The sequence below is a fragment of the Ornithorhynchus anatinus genome, chromosome 13 (genome assembly GCF_004115215.2).
Source record: "Ornithorhynchus anatinus isolate Pmale09 chromosome 13, mOrnAna1.pri.v4, whole genome shotgun sequence".
In the NCBI taxonomy this organism is placed as follows: domain Eukaryota; kingdom Metazoa; phylum Chordata; class Mammalia; order Monotremata; family Ornithorhynchidae; genus Ornithorhynchus; species Ornithorhynchus anatinus.
Window position 1 is genome coordinate 25,731,234 of NC_041740.1, and position 17,590 is coordinate 25,748,823.

At 45.7% G+C, this 17,590-nt stretch overlaps 1 protein-coding gene across 2 annotated transcripts in view; it reads right to left on the minus strand.

The window, feature by feature from the left end:
- The window catches only part of LOC100076062 (gamma-secretase activating protein), a 62,115-nt gene that overhangs the window by 28,874 nt on the left and 15,651 nt on the right, over positions 1-17,590 (minus strand). For both annotated transcript variants that reach the window (XM_029077782.2, XM_029077783.2), the window contains exons 7-17: positions 16,400-16,469; positions 16,069-16,118; positions 15,281-15,385; positions 14,975-15,034; positions 13,704-13,747; positions 11,425-11,510; positions 7,250-7,327; positions 5,620-5,697; positions 3,023-3,115; positions 2,618-2,835; positions 1,391-1,460 (exon numbers count right to left, since the gene is read on the minus strand). In XM_029077782.2, coding sequence (XP_028933615.1) covers positions 1,391-1,460; positions 2,618-2,835; positions 3,023-3,115; positions 5,620-5,697; positions 7,250-7,327; positions 11,425-11,510; positions 13,704-13,747; positions 14,975-15,034; positions 15,281-15,385; positions 16,069-16,118; positions 16,400-16,469 — 952 coding nt within the window. The remainder of the gene's footprint in view (positions 1-1,390; positions 1,461-2,617; positions 2,836-3,022; positions 3,116-5,619; positions 5,698-7,249; positions 7,328-11,424; positions 11,511-13,703; positions 13,748-14,974; positions 15,035-15,280; positions 15,386-16,068; positions 16,119-16,399; positions 16,470-17,590) is intronic.

Genomic DNA, 17,590 nt, shown 5'->3' on the forward strand with positions numbered 1-17,590 from the left:
CGCTTACTATGTGCAGAGCACTGTTCTAAGCGCTGAGGTAGACACAGGGGAATCAGGTTGTCCCACGTGGGGCTCACAGACTTCATCCCCATTTTACAGATGAGGTAACTGAGGCACAGAGAAGTGAAGCGACTTGCCCACAGTCACACAGCTGGCAAGTGGCAGAGCCGGGATTTGAACTCATGACCTCTGACTCCAAAGCCCGGGCTCTTTCCACTGAGCCACGCTGCTTCTCTACACAAAAATATACACAAAAATATAAGTGCTGTGGGGTTAGGGGTGGTGATTGTTTCTTAAATCAAATTGCTTACTATTTCCAAGAACCCAAAATCCCTGGGAGACCTTTCCATTCCCCTCCTGCCTTTCCCATCTGTTGATAATCACTGATCCTCCCAGTTCCAGAAGCCCACAACCTTGCTCTCATCCTTGACCCCTCACTGTCTTTCAGCTCTTTCTCTTCCTCCACAATTCCTAAGGTCATATAGCAGGCAAGTGGTGGTGTTGGAATGACCTTCTGATTCCCAGGCCCATGCTCTATCCACTACGCCATTCTGCTTGTCTTCTTTGCTCCTCTCAAGTTCTACCTGCACTTTGCTTTCAACTCCGCCTCTCTCAACCTCACACTCACATTGTTCTCCCAGCCTGGAATTCCCTCCAAATCAATTAAACCACAGCTTTCCCAACTTCAAAGCCCTCTTAAAAACCCTACCTCCTTCAGGATTAAAATTCAACACCACCTTAATCGCATAAACCCGTCACCCTTAGGACTTAAGCATTTAATTTGTATTTATTTCTACATTTGATTATTCATTCAGCTACTTCATCTTGACAGGGTTCTACTTCCTGTCACATCCTTGTTCTTCCCCCAGCTCCCACTATTTGGGATCATTTATGTCATCTGTCTCACCTGTTAGACCATCAACTTCTTGAGGGCAGGGAATGTGTTTCACACTTCCGTTATACTCTCTCAAGGGCTTAGCACTAAGTGGGTACTCAACGAATAACCCTGAGCAATTCTGAACTGAATGGGAGAGAAAGACCAAATGGGAGAAGCTCCCATAACAAGCTGAGCTAACAAAGGTTTTGGCTTTCAGAATTCCTTGATGGTGCCAGAAAGGGTGGGCGGAATCTCTGAGCCAATCTACCCTTCCCAGAAATCCATGGGAAAATGAGCTATTTTTCGATATATTTAATCTCCAGCTGCAAAGGTCACACATATCTCACATTGGGGCCTCCCCATTCACCTAAACCCTCACATCTTCAAACCTCCTGCAGGACCGAATCCTCCCCACCTCCCTCGGCCCCTCCCACCGCCACCAAACACACAAACACACACACACACACACACACACACACACAAAAAAAAAAACAAAGTAAAAAGAAAACCTACCAATGATGAATTCCTGAATTGGGTCAAATCCCTGGCAGGCCGACAGGTTTTCCAAGATCCAGTGAACAATCTGGGAAGAATCCAAGGTTCAGAGACATTTATATTTTCCATCTTTAAAAACTCCAGTGACTGATTCGTTTCCTGAAACCATCAGAACTTTAACATCATTTCTAAGGGAGCATAGGTCTAAGCAGAACTACTCTTTGACTCTCAGATCCTGGTCATCTAGGGAAGGGCCTCTGACCCACTGAAGGGAAAAACAGTTTCTTGCACATCTTCATCAGAACTAATGGTTACTAAATACTCAGTGGTCTTGGGATGAAATTCCTGAGTTCAGGGTTGGGGATTTTATGGTATTTGTTAAGATCTTAGTCTGTGCCAGGGACTGTACTTAGCACTGAGGTAGATACAAACTAATCAAGTTGGATACAGGGAAGCAGCGTGGCTCAGTGGAAAGATCCTGGGCTTGGGAGTCAGAGGTCATGGGTTCGAATCCGAGATCTGCCACTTGTCAGCTGTGTGACTGTGGGCAAGTCACTTAACCTCTCTGTGCCTCAGTTACCTCATCTGTAAAATGGGGATTAAAACTGTGAGCCCTACGTGGGACAACCTGATCACCCTGTATCTACCCCAGTGCTTAGAACAGTGCTCTGCACATAGTAAGCACTTAACAAATACCAACATTATTATTATTATTACAGCCCATGTCTCGCGGGGGGCACACAGCCTTAATCCCCATTTTACAGATGAGTGAACTGAAGCCCAGAGAAATGAAGTGATTCACCCAAGGTCACTGGAGACAAGCAGCAGACCTGGGATTAGAATCCAGATCCACTGACTCCCAGACCTGTGATCCTTCCACTAGGCCACGCTGCCTCTCAACTTCAAAATCCCCTTTTGACCCCAGGCTCCATTCATTCATTCATTCATTCGTATTTATTGAGCGCTTACCTTATGCAAAGCACTGTAATAATAATGTTGGTATTTACTTAATGCTTGGGCGAGGACAATACAACAACAAACACATTCCCTGCCCACAACAAGCTCACAGTCTAGAGGAGGAGACAGATGTTAATGTACATAAATAAATACAGGTCAATGCCCTTCAGATGCCAGGCATTCATTCATTCAACAGTATTTATTGAGCACTTACTATGTGCCAAGCACTGTATTAAGTGTTTGGGAGAGTACAATCTAACAATAAACAGATGCCATGTGGAATCCCACCTGGGCTTCCAGCTTCTTGTGGTTCCGGCAGCACGAGAGCAAACCGTGCAGTGCCGCCAGCCTTTCCCAGTCCCGCTTGCTGTCCCACAGGAACTGAAGTAGCGAGGCCTCACTCAAGCTCACTCTCACCAGCCTTCCCGAATCCCAGTCCAACATCATGCCTTCGGCCAGGGGCTGCAGAGAGCCGAGGCTCGGCCCATTCGTCGCTCCAGGCACATCTGTCCCCAGGGGTTGGGAAGTAAAATAAGCAAATGCACAGAACGCCCCCCCCCCCCCCCACCTGGCACAGACAGCTTATTTCAACTCTAGAGAACCAAACTGACTAGGAGAGGAATGGGGGGAATAGATGGGGGAGGGACAGAGGGACGGGGTGGGGGGTGCGCATTGAGGAACTTAGACCCATACCAGTCCCAAACAGACTGTAGCAGAGTAATTCAGGGTGTTGAATGTTGAGAAGATGCAGAAAATGCCCAGGTAGGCAGGCAGCCACGTAGAAGCCTGGATGAAGAAAGAGATCCCGTTTATGTCAGTCCCCCAAGAGCAGAATTCCGAGCTGTCTGAAAAAGGAGGGTTAACCCAGACCTGCAGAGAGATGATTTCATCTCTTCCTCAAGACTGAAAGCTCACTGTGGGCAAGGAACACATCTACCAACTCTGCTAAACTGCCATCTCCCAAGCACTTAGTCCAATGCTCTGCACACACTCAAAAAATTAGATTTTTTTTAAAGGGCATTCATTCAGCACTGTGTGCCAGGCACAGTTCCAAGCACTGGGGCAAATAGGAGATAATCAGGTTGGACATAGTCTCTGTCCCACATGGGGCTCACAATCTTAAACCCCATTTTACAGATGAAGTAACTGAGGCACAGAAAAGTGAAGTGACTCACTCAAGGTCACATAGTGGGCAAGTAGCAGAGCTGGGTTAGAACCCAGGTCCTTCTGACTCCCAGACCCACACTCTATCCACTAAGCCACACTGTTTCTCTGGGTCGATTCCTTCTCCATCTCTAATTTACCCAGCCTGGACTGTTCTCCCACAGAGCTAGCCAATCTTTCTTCAACCTGATGATGCTTTCCAGCTTCTCTCAGGAACCGACCCAAGTGCTCACCCGCACGCTGGGTGGTGAAGTGGGCTTGCAGCCTTATTTCTCTTTCTCCAGACACCTTGGCCTGTGAGCCCAGGCTAACTTGCCGCCAGTCTTGGGAGGGGATAAGGGCCCCACTGCTTACTGCGCTATTGGCTTCCTTTGCCGCTCAGCAGCCAGAAGATGATGAGTCATTCCCGCCTCACTCAGATGAACTTTCCCAAGAGATAGCCATCGAGGGTTACTCCTTTGCCCGCATAAAATTCCATTTGCCCAGGAAATATCTTCCACGAATCCTCTGTGTCTCCGAGTTGGGTCAGAGGTACGCCCGGTACCTCGATCTCATCTAGCTCACTGCCCAACCTCTTGCCCATGTCTCGCCCTCTGGCCTGGACCTCTCTCCCCAATCATACCTGACAGATCATCACTCTCCCCACCACCAAAATCTTATTAATAGCACATCTCCAAGAAGCCTTCCCTAAGCCCTCATTTCCTCTACTCCCTCTCCCTTCTGCATCGCTCTTGCACTTGGATTTGTATCCTTCATTTTCCCCATCTTTGATCCCAAACCACTTATGCACGTATTTTTAATGTATTTTAATGTCCATCTCCCTCTTGATACTGGAGCTCCCTATGGGCAGGGAACACATCTACCAACTCCATTATATTGTACTCTCTCAAGAGCTCAGTATAGTGCTCTGCGCACTGTAAGCGCTCAATAAATACTATTAATGGACTGAATAATTGGGTCCCTGACCATCTGTGGCCAGAGGAAGGGTAAGCCAGTATCACCAGACGTGACAGACTTGGGGAGAGTCCACCAATCCCTCAGTGGTATTTACTAAGTGCTTACTGTATGCAGAGCACTGTCCTAAGCTTGAAAGTAAAAGTAACTGCTTCAAAGTAAAATTAACTGGAAGGATTTAGAGTAAAACCCCACCAAAGCCCAGCTGCAGGCAAGCTCTAAGTTGCCTCTAAGGCAAATTGAAAATCTCCCATCTATAACACTTTCCCTGGACATCTTTGGTGGTGATTTAAGACCCCTGAGAAGACAGTCTGCGGTCAGTTTGAGGGGGCTTCTATGAGCATAGTATCATTCTCTTGGAAAGCAGAAAGGCCACCTCAGTAGTCTTGCCTCTCTGCTCCCATTGCAGCTACTCACACCCAGTTTCAGAGGAAGACAAAAGAACAGGGATTATTTCTCAAGGCTCCCAAGAGCCACACTCCCAAGGTTTGGACTATAGCTGTACTGAAGACCCCTTCTGCACTCCTCAAAGCTCCTCAGCCTGGCAGGCTCCAGCAGGGACATGAGGAAGGGGCCAGGGGAGTCTGGCTCTGCTGCTGAAGAATCTCTCCCTTCTCTCCTCAGCAGGGAAGCAGTGCGGCCTAGTGGATGATGCAACAGTCTGGGACTGGGAGCCAGAGGATCTGAGTTCTGATCTTGGCTCCCTCACTTCAGTCGCAGTTACTGAGCATTCATTCAATAATTCTATCATATTTATTGAGTGCTTACTGTGTGCTGAGCACTCTGCTAAATGCTTGGGAGAGTACAACAATATAACAGAGTTGGTAGACGTGTTTCCTGTCCATGGCGAGTTTAAAGTCTAGAGGGGGAGACAGACATTAATATATATCAATAAATTACAGATATGCCCATACCTGCTGTGGAGCTGAGCCTGCTGTGTGCCCTTGGGCAAGTCACTTCACTCTCTGTGCTTCAATTTCCCCTAACTGCAAAATGGGGATTTAATATCAGTTCTTCCACCTTAGACCATAAGCCCCATGTGGGAGAGGGCCTCTGGCCCAATTACCTTGTACCTACCCCACTGCTTAGAACAGAGCTTGACAGAGAGTTAATTGCTAACAAATACCATAAAAAAGCAAAAAAGACAAATCAGATATACATTAGCCACCTACCAAGGTTAAGAAAAGTAACTTCCTGGGTGGGCTGAGGATCAGAGCTCTGCAAGGCCACAGTGAACGTCTTACTGTAACCTAGGGAGACAAGCACATGGAAGGGAGACCCAAGTCAATCACAGCGGAAACCGCCTGTCTGAAACCTACAGTCTAAACTGCCCGGGGCCAACCGGTCCCATCCCATCCCTACAGTCTCCGGAAAACACCTTTCACTGGAGAAACTTGGAAGCTAAATAAAGTCGCATCCCCTGACTCTCCTGAGCTCTCTGGAATTCCATTTCTTTTGCTGAAGAATCCAATGGATTTGTGGTTCTAGGTCTAATCCTTGGGAATCCTAGGCTGCCAAGGTATTAACTTTGTCCCCAGAACCTTACCTTCAAAGGTGGTGCATGCTTTAGGTCTGGATTTAATAATAATAATGATGATAATAATTATTGTGGTATTTCTTAAGTGCTTACTATGTGTCTAGCACTGTATTAAGCTCTAGGGTAGATATAAGCTAATCAGGTAGGACACAGTCCCTGTTCAACTTGGGGCTCACAGTCTTAATCCCCATTTTAGAAATGAGGTAACTGAGGCCCAGAGAAGTGAAATGACTTGCCCAACGTCACGCAGCAAGTACGTGGCAGAGCCGGGATTAACACCCAGGTTCTCTGAGCCCCAGGCCTATGCTCTTTTCCTCATCTGTAAAATGGGGGTGAAATACCTGTTCTCCTCCCTTTTAGGCTGATAAGTCCCATGTGGGGCAGGGACTGGGCCTGACCTGATGAACCTCTAACCACCCCACAGCTTAATACAGTGCCTGGCAGATAGTAAAAGCCCAACAGATACCACAGTTGTTATTAATGTAATAAATTCAGTCTATCCTCTCTTGTATAAGGAATGAATATCACAAGGCCACTGGAGAAACCACTCTGTGGATTGCCAATCAGAAATTTCTGTGCCTGAATCCTTCGCTGACTCTTTATGGGTACACTGGTAAGACCCTCAAAACCTCATGGAAACCGATGAGGAAACCGAGGCAAAGGAAAGGTAAGTGATTTGCCCAGTGTCCCAAAGCAGGTAACTAGCAGAGCTGGGACTAGAACCCCAGTCCTCTTTCCACTAGGCAATGTTGCCGCTCTGAATTTTTCTAGCTGCGGCCCAAACAAATTGGGCTGGGATGGAGAGAGGATTCAGATAGGTTTTTAACAGCAACAGACTCTTCAGAAATGCAGTTGAGGATAAAATCTGCCCCTTTTCTCCAGCGGTCGTGATAGGAAATGATTTTGTGCTGCTCTGGGACCTTGGTTTCAAGGTACCCAGACCCCTCTAGACTGTAAACTCATCATGGACAGAGAATGTGTCTATTGTTATATTGTACTCTCCCAAGCGCTCAGTACAGTACTCTGCACACAGTAAGCACTCAAAAGGTACTACTGAATGAACTGAATGAAAATGTTTAAAAGAAACATTGAAAACATTGGCGAGATCCAGGTGTCACCGCAGGCAGCTAGCCCAAATGCGCCAGCATCGTGCCACAGAAAAGGGGCAGAAGAGAACTGAAGCAACCACTCTGTGCAGCTGGTCTTCTGCCTACACCAACCAGCCACATGGAAGCAGGCAAGGGAGAATGCTAAACCAAAATTACCTTTATCAATGTAAAACAGCACATACGTAGCCTCCAGCCGGGAACCAGATGGCTGGCTGTAGCAGACGCACAAGCTTCCTAGAAAGCAACGGAGAGGTTATTCCTGATGGAAACAGAAGCCAAGTCCCTGGAAAGAGAAACACAAGTAGCACCACTCCTCAGAGCTAGAGTGTGCTGTGGACCTGAAATGTGGAGTTTTCAGCTGGGATGAAGGAGGAAAGGCTTAAAAACAACTGGCTGGAGTTGGAATGGCCACTCATGGAAATGCAAGAGAAAAATCCTATTCCCCAGAAACCTTCCCTTCTCACAATCAATCGTATTTATTGAGTGCTTACTTTGTGCAGAGCTCTGCACTATGCATTTGGGAGAGGACAACAGAACAATAAACAGACGCATTTTCTGCCTATAGGACAGGGGCTCTCCCAAAGTCCCAAACAAACAGAAGGAAACACTTCTCCCTCCAGCAGGGGGTTAGTAGATGGAATTCATTCCCAAAGGAATGCACACAAAGAAAATGACCCGGCTGGACCACCAACACCAGACTCTCCTCCCCTAGCCTCTTACCTTCCGATCTCTCCCATCTCCCATCCATACTTCACTCTGCTGCCCAAATCGTTTTTCTAAAATGTCACTCTACACACATCTCCCCACGGTTCAAAAACCACTAATGGTTTCCCATCCTCTCTGAATCGAGCAGAAACTCCTGATCACATGCTTTAAGGGCACTCGATCAACTTTCTCCCTCCCATTCATCCACTCTGTGTTCCCACGACGCACCAGCTTGCACTCTTCTTCCCTCTTAGCCCACCTGATGATCACCATGCCTTATTCTCACTTCTCCCACCTAGGACCCCTTGCTCATGGCTCTCCCTCCTGTCCGGAACTTCCTCCTGTCCCAGCTTTATCCCTCTTCTCCCATTTAGACTGTGAGCCCGTTGTTGGGCAGGGATTGTCTCTTTTGCCGAACTGTACATTGCAAGTGCTTAGTACAGTGCTCTGCACATAGTAAGCGCTCAATAAATACGATTGAATGAACATACCCTTTATATTGTTTTTGTATATTGTATTTTATACCTCAATGTTTAGTATGGGACTCTGCACCAAGAAGACACCTAAATACCATGGTCATTTCTGCTTCAGCCCAGTGGAGCCCAGTTCTTACTCCCGTAGGTTACAGGTAACTCCCCAGGACTCAAGTTTTTCCTTGATTTTTTATTATCTTACTTCTTCATATCTATTATATCAATTTTCTTTTCTGAACTATGGCACATTCATCAACTTACTTAGGTCAGTGCCTTCTCCCATTAGATTCTAAACTCCTTATAAGGCAGAGACCCTGTCTTGTAAACTCATGGGCGGGGAATGTGCCTACCACCTCTGGTATATTGTACTCTCTCAAGTGCTTAGTACAGTGCTCTGGACATGGTGAAAGCTCAATAAATACCATTTACTGATCGATTAATGGCAGCACAGTCTAGAGAAGAGAGCATGGGCCTGGGAGTCGGGCGCTTCAGGGTCTAGTTCCAGCTCAGCCTCCAGCCTGCTTTTTGGCCTGGATAAGCTAGCTAACCTCCACAGGTCTCAGTTTCCTAATCTGTAAAATGGGGACAAGATACTTTCAGTTCTCCTATAACACAAGGGTTGTGTTTTTATGAAACTAAACTATGGTCCTCTAGACTGTAAGCTCGTTGTGGACAGGGAATGAATCTTATTGTTATATTGTACTCTCCCAAGCATTTGTACAGTGCTCTGCATAAGTAAGAGCTCAATATGATTGATTGAATGAATGAATGAAGTGAAATCTTGTGTTAAGAAAAACCTGCTTTGTGGTTCTTACTTATTCTGACATTGCGCCCATGAGCGCTTGCAAACATTCACACACACACACACACACACACACACACACACACACACACACAAAGAGGCACAGTTTCCTCAATAACACAGCAGGCTGAGCCCAAACACACTTGTATTAATCACAACAATGGTCTCCAATTCCCTAACTGCATTCTACCCAAAGCGTGCCTTGAAAATATGAATTTCAGCAAATCTATATTTACCTGCACCACCTCTCAGAATGTGACCCCTGGGTGGAACAGAGACTCCGTCTGAACTGATGAGCTTGTATCTACAATGCTTGGCACACACTAAGAACTTAATAAACACCATAATTAGATCTTTACTTCTTCAGCATGTTCCCGGGCACCTTGTACAGTGCTGTGCACCCATAATGGGCTCAGAAAAGTGCTCCGCACCCAGGAAGCACACAGTGGAGGGCTCGGTTCAATATTGGCACACAGTAAGCGCTCAATAAATATGACTGAATGAATGAATACTGATACCTGTTCCCAGGGCCAGATCTTACTGTGTAGCAGACTGAAGCATTGAGTAATTAGCCTCTTCACTGCAAGCTCCTTATGGACAGGGAACATGCCTTCCAACCCTGCAGTATTCTCTCCAAGAGCTTGGTACAGTGCTCTGCCCACTGTAAATGCTCAACAAATACTACTGACTGATTATCCAGTTGCTGTGCTCCATTTGGGCAGATCCAAGTGAATTCTTTAGTCTGCATTACCCGGTTGTGCTACGTGAAGGGCAGCAATTGCTCAATCCTTTAGCCTTCAGTTACCTGCCACCCCCTTTTTAGTTTCAGCTGGCAAGGTCAGTGGCCCCATGCCAGCTGGCATCTTCCCTGGGCTGACCAGGACGTGCAGGCTGCTGAGGGCATGGGAGGCCAAAGTGATTTAATGAAATCCAGCCTTTCAGAAGCCTTCCTTCTGGAAATCTCTGAAACCACTCTCCCATCAGCCCTGGTGGGCCAGTTCCGATTCCTAGCATTCAGCCCTCCCAACAAGGTTGCCCAGTCCTCAGTCTCATTTTTTTATAGCATTTGTTAAATGCTTACTATGTGTCAGGCACTGTACTAAGCACTGGGGTAGATACAAGCTAATCAGATTGGGCACAGTCCCTGTCCCACATGGGGCTCTCTGTCTTAATCTCCATTTTACAGATGAGGAAACAGAGGCCCAAAGAAATGATGCGACTCGCCCAAGGTCACGTAGCTGACAAGCAGTGGAGCCAGGATTAGAACCCAGGTCCTCTAGTAATAATTTTCATAATAACTGTGGTATTTGTTAAGCGCTTACTGTGTGCCAGGCACTGTACTAAACGATGGGGTAGACCCAAGCAAATCGGGTTGGACACAGTCCCTGTCCCCCATGCAGGACAGGGACTGTGTCCAAGTGCTTTTAGTACAGTGCTAAGAGCTTAGTACAGTGCTCTGCACACAGTAAGTGCTCAATAAATACGACTGAATGAATGAATCCGATTTGCTTGGATCCACTGCAGTGCTCAGTAAGGTGCCTGGCCCCTAGTAAGGGCTATAATAATAATTATTATTATTACTGTCCTGGACATATTGGGTAGGTCCGGTTTACCCTAACCGACTGCCCCAGAATCTGGGGGGGAGGTACGTTCTATGTTGTCTTCTGACTTTCCCCAGCCCTAGGCACAAAGCTCTCTGCACACAGGACCCTTAACACATTTTCAACTGACTAGACTTTCTAAAATCCCAGTGAGGCAATATACTATTTTGAGTGTGAGAAATCAAAATATCAATTTATACTCTCCACAAACCAGCAATCTGAGAAGTGTCTCTAACAGCCTCTGAGTTTCTCACCCTTCAGCCAAAGCCTTTGCCTCCTTCAGAGGCGGCTTGAACTTGGGTGCCATTTCCAGGCAGTTTTAGTTAGAAACCCTTAAGTTCCTCTACATCATTTCATTTCTGGGTGGGTCACTTCACAAATTCAATCACTAACTTGCCTGCTGCTAGACAACACTGGGCACAAACGGGAGAATCCAAGATGACCAAGCCCCCCGGCCTGCTACAACCACACTCTGCACACAGTAGGTGCTCAATAAATACGATTGAATGAAAGAATCCTTGGGCCACGTGCCAACTGAACACAGCTACAGATGAATGTCTTTCCCCAGAGTTCTATATGAACTTTATATTACTGAATCCCCCTCTACATTGTGGGCAGGAAATGTATGCCTGTTATATTGTTAGATCGAACTCTCCCAAGTGCTTAGTACAGTGTTTTGTACACAGTAAGTGCTCAATAAATAGGATTGAGTGATTGATTGATTGAAGGTGCAGGAAGTTGGGCTGGTACCTGTCTGATGGGTGAAGACCCGCAGGTTCTGCTGCTTGCATCCTGTCTCTGGGTCTTGGGAGTAGTCAGGCCCAAAGTTCACAAGTCTAGGCATAGAGAAAGACAAAGGAATATTAATTTCTCTTATATCCTCCTCTAGACTGTGAGCTCGTAGTAGGCAGAAATGTGTCTGTTTGTTGTTCAACTGTACTGTCCCAGCACTTAGTAGAGTGCTTTGCACACAGTAAGTGCTCAATAAATACAATTGAATGAATGAATGAATACCACCCCGGACTCAAGGCAGGGGGTGGAGAAAGGATCGGGTCCTAGTAAAGCGGCAGGGACACACTTGTTCCCCCTCTAGACCCTAAGCTCATTGTGGGCAGGGAATGTGCCTGTTTATTGCTAAACTGTACTCTCCCAAGCATTGGCTCAGTGAAAAGAGTGTGGGCTTCGGAATCAGAGGTCATGGGTTCGACTCCCGGCTCTACCACTTGTCAGCTGTGTGACTGTGGGCAAGTCACTTAACTTCTCTGTGCCTCAGTTACCTCATCTGTAAAATGGGGATTATCTGTGAGCCTCACGTGGGACAAACTGATTACCCTGCATCTGCCCCAGCGCTTAGAACAGTGCTCTGCACATAGTAAGCGCTTAACAAATACCAACATTATTTAGTTCAGTGCTCTGCACCCAGTAAGTGCTCAATAAATATGACTGACTGAATGAATAAATGAGGAATAAATGAGCCCACTGTTCTTGTCCTGGGACAAAGGGGAGAGGAAGAAGCAGGGAGGTGGAAGGTGAGAAGAGCATTTCCACTACCTATAATCGCTCTGCAGTTACTTTGCATGGGAATGCAGCCCGAACAAATGTCCCACTGCAGGAGGCGGGTGGTTGGGGAGGTGAACAAGAAAGGCAGGTCTGAAGTCCACTCCTCTGGTATTACCCATGCTGTCCTCTGCCCTGCCCACAGAGATCCAACTGCACCCCCCACCAAAAAAACCCAAAAGAGCATGGCTTCTGGCGGTGACAAGAAGCCATCCAGCACCAATGGTAGGGAGGAAGGGAAGAAAGGTCCCCTGCTCACCACTCCTTGCTGTATTTCACGTGGCACCGACTTCAGCCCCTAGACTTGGGTAAAAGTGAGGCCCTCAGACAATCGCTGTCTAAAAACACCAGAGTCCTATGGGAATTGGGAGAATTTGGAGCTATTTTGGTTTCATTTTGGCAGATAGCAAACAGGCTGGACCTGTTCCTCATGGGAGTTTTCCCATCAACCAGAAAAGTCCAGGAATGAAAATAATGTTCATGCTAAAATTGGGTCTGCACATATATATGCATATATATTTGATATTCATATATATTCTATGAATATATATTTCATATTGCTGTCTCTACTGACATCTTATTTCTGTGGCCTCTAGAGAAAACTGCCTTCTATAAGTCCAAGAACTAGACATTTTCATAAGCCAGGAGCTGATTTGTTGAGAAAAGGTTGGCAATGGCTAGTGGAAATCTCTCCTTTTCCTATTTATATCTTTGTTTATGAAAAAAAGTCTCCAGAAAGGTACAAGTCACGTCAGCACTGGACAAGAGAGATTTTTAAGAGAAGCTGTCAGATGGAAAATTCCTCTACAATTAGCCTGATTCCAAGCTAACCTCCGGGTGGGAGCAGGAATTGTCCTAGGCAGATGAAGGCCATAGTCTGTAGTGCTGGTTCCCCCAGGAAATCCTGGATCAAGACGTTTGCCTGATTTTGTGGACCACATTCCTGGCCTTTTTTTTATGGTATTTGTTAAGCACTTACTATGTCCCGGGCACTGTTCTAAATATTGGGCCGTCTCACATGGGACTCACAGTCTTAATTCCCATTTTACCAATGCGGGAACTGAGGCAGAGAGGAAGTGAAGTGACTTGTCCAAGGTCACACAGCAAACAAATGGCAAAGCCAGGATTAATAATAATAATGGATTAGAATCCATAACCTTCTGATTACCAGGCCCATATGCTATCCACTACACCACGCTGCTTCCCTCTATAAAATGAGGATTAAGACTGTGAACCCCATGTGGGATATAGACTGTGCCCAACCTGATTAGCTTATATCTATCTCAGTGCTTAGTCCAGTGCCTGGCACATAGTAAGCACTTAAATACTATATTTTAAAAAAAGTCTGCTAATTCTGTTGTATTCTCCCAAGTGCTTAGTACAGTGCTCTGCACGTAAGTGCTCCGTAAATATCAGTGTTTAAGGCAGCTACTATCAGATTAATGAGAGGATCCATTAAATAAAAAACTCACTTCAATCCTGTGTCACTTAATGAAATGTCCAGTGGAACTTCAAACTGTTGAAAAATCAGAGGAGAAAGACTCCATTAGTCCATGAACAGTATAGTAACTTTAACTGCAGTCTGTTGATCTAGGACTTAGTTTACCCTAGAAGACACAATGTCATCACCATCATCATTACCATTCTGGGTTCTGCCCTGCAGCTAACACACTGTCCACCTTTTGTAAATACAGGTAGATTCACAAGTCCCTTGGACACAAACCATACATCTAAACATTGCACAGAGTCCCTGCTCAAAAATGCTAATACATGGCTCAGTTTCTCTTGCTACAACATTGGCCAAGGGTCATTGTGTTAAGGCCCCTGGGGTAGCCTAAAGTGTCAAAACTCATGCTAGCCATTTTCAGCTTTTGATGCCACACCAATATTGAAAAGATGACTTTGTCACTGGTAGTATAGATGCTGTATAGTACAGTCCGCTAGACTGTAAGCTTGATGTAGGCAGGGGAAGGTGTCTATCAATCAATGGTATTATTGAGCGCTTACTATGTGCAGAGCAGTGTTCTACCAACTCTGTTGTACCGCATTCTCCCAAATGCTTAGTAGAGTGCTCTGCACACAGTAAGCACTTAAAAAATACCTTTGATAAGGAGGTGCACGGGATATTTTTAATTCACCCAGCACATTGGGAAATCCTAGAAGAAAGAGCAGAGTGCCCCAAAATTGAGGCACTATGCCTGGTTCCTGAAGACCAAGCAATATCTACTACCATCTTCCTCTCCAGGCTGACAGACTCCAGAGCCAGTGGACAGATCATTTTCTGCCTGTCACCACTGCCTGAAAGGCACAAACACCACCTGCTCCCAAAAGACTGAAAGCTCCTTGTGGGCAGGAAACATGTCTACCAACTCTGCTCTACTGTACTCTCCCAAGTACTTAGTACAGTACTCTGCACAGGGTAGCACTCTATAAATACCATCAGATGGTCAAATCACACCTTATTCATTCCCAAGGAGCAGCTTTCTCATCTCACCCTGTTCAGTTCCTTGCCAAACTTGATACAATTGACTTGCTGATGATAATGAAAACTGTAAGCTCTGTGAAGCTAGGGATCACTTCTGCTACCTCTACTGTACCTTCCCAAGTGCTTAATACAGTGCTCTGCACAGAATAAGCACTCAATAAATACCACTGACTGACTGATGAAGATAATGAAGGTGAACAACGATCCACTAAACTTGTTTTTTGGTGTTGGCTTTTAACAGCGAGATCCTCAACTTACTATTATGTCAAAGATCTCATCAGGATAGAACTGGATGCATTTTAAGATGCTTCTTGATTGCTAAAAAAAAAAAAAAAGAAAAGGATTGAAATGAATGAAATTCCAGTACCAAATCTTACTGGTATGCCTGCTGACGAGAGGAGAGAGATGGGAATTACCAATATGAGAGGGTTACTAAAGCAATCTCCATCATTTCTGACCTCATTTTATTAGCCTCCCCAAAACAATCCACACTCAGCTAGCATCACTGACATCATGACTTTCCCCCCAACTCAAGCATTCCCATTGGAATATCCCCTCTGTTACCATGGGGATGATGTAGAACAGCCTCTGTTCTGACATTTCCCATTGAGCCCAAGCGAAGTCTTCCACTACTCGGTCTCTAGGCAGGGGGCTGGAATTTGACTTCACCTGATGGGAGAAACAGTTTTAGCACTGGGATGCCTAGAGGAAACTGGGACTCCTGCCTTTTGCTGTCGTTTGGCATTTCCTAGCTACAAATCACTTTCAAGACTCTTCAAGAGAAGTAGCATGGCCTAGTAGTTAGAGCATGGGCCTGGGAGTCTGAAGGACTTGGGGTCTAATCCCAACTCCGCCACCTGTCTGCTTGTGTGACTTGTCTGCTGTGTGACCTTGGGTATGTCACTTCACTTCTCTGGGCCTCAGTTTCCTCATCTATAAAATGGGGATTAAGACTGTCATCCCCAAGTGGGACAGAGACCTGATTATTTTGTATCAACCCCAGCTCTTAATACGGTACTTGGCGCCCAGTAAGTGCTTAATACCATTAAAAAGATCTAATATCTCCCTCTTTCTTTCTTCCCAATAACCAGCGGGAAGGATTAACCATATTGCCCCTGTTTTCCCAGACTAAAATCCCCTAGACAGGAAGAGAATCAGGAAAGTGGATCAGGATGTCCAGCTAATTAACATATCTCACCCATGGGTATCGCAGCTTCTAATGATGAGGTAATTTTTATATACATTTATTATATATATATATATAGTATAATTTAAACTATATACTCTCCTCTCAGATAGGGAGACAGGATGGGGGACAGGACAGGGAGCCTCAGAGCTTTTCAGAGTCTTACCACCTGGAATCCATCTCTTTTAGTTACCGCGATGTGAAACTGTTCCAGGTCTTCAAAGGGAAAAAAGAGTTTCAATTAAATTCCACATAAGGTCAATCGACCCCATCCTCGTGATAGGGGCTGCCCAGTTATTCAGAAATCAAGGGCCTGGGGCAGGAGTTTCTAACCATTTGGGGTACTGAGCTGAAGCTTCCTCGTTGAGGAAGAGCGCCGTCGAGGAGGGGTGGGGCAGAGGAGCGGGTGGGACATGGGGGATGGCCAAAGGACCCAGGGGTCTGGTTTTCTCACCACTCTGTGCACACCCCCAAATGCCAGCAAGAGAAATGCTTACATTTCTCCTCCGAAACAACCAGCAGGTGGCTCTCTGGAAAAGACTTTCTGTCATCCACTGGGTAGAGGAACTGGAAAAGAAACGTTAGCCAATCACCAACAAAGCTATTTATCGAGCACTCTGCAAAGCACTTGGAAGAATACAGTCGGTAGACATGACCCTTGCTGTCATAGAGCTTACAGTCTAGTGGGAAGAAACTGTTCTAATCACAGGCAACTGTATTTCTAATTCAGAGAGTTCACAAGTTGCACTGGGCACTGTGTTTGCCAGAAGCCAAAGAGGACTCCTGGCATTGTAAATCCCTTTGATAGTGGAAAATAGAGTCTGGGCCATCTACTGTATTTCTCAACAAGCTGAGTTCAAAGTTACCACTCCATCCTAGAAGTACTACATATTTAAAGAAGCCCACTCAAACCAAATTGGCATTTCCGGAGCAACAGTCTCCGAGACAGAACAGATGTGACACAAGTCATCAATAATAGTAATAATTTTGGTATTTTTTAAGCACTTACTCTGTACCAAGCACTGCAATAAGCACTGGAGTAGATTTAAAAAATTATAAGATAATCAGGCCAGGCCAGTTCTGACCAACGGAGGGATCGCAGTCTAATTAGAGAGGGGAAAAGGCATTGAAAATCAATATTACAGATGAGGAAACCGAGGAACCGAGAAATGAAGTGAATAGCCCAAGGTCACACAGCAAGCAAGTGGCATAGCTGGTATTATATTCCAGATCCTCTGACTTCCAGGCCTGTGCTCTTTCCATTAGGCCACACTGCTTCTCTCAAAAATTTACACAGCCAACAGGTATAAAAAAGCAAATGGGCAAACAACAAGGGCAAAAATTAATGGTCAAAGGACAGAAAAAAAAAAAAGAATCACATAACAGCTCACAAGGGCAGGGTTAGGTTGAGGGCTGGAGTTACAGATCAATATCGACTTAAGAATAAGTTATCAAGACTTGACATGTCGATAAACACCACCCAGTGACCAGATGTGCTGATTCTTAACCAACAGCTATTTTACTTGTTGACAATTTATTCCCATCCTTTCAATCAACCAATGGTATTTATTGAGCTCTTATGGTGTGCAGAGCACTGTACCAAGCACTTGGGAGATGACAATATAACAGAAATGGGAAACATTTTCCCTCCTCATAATAAGCTTACAGTCTAGAGAGGTAGATCACTT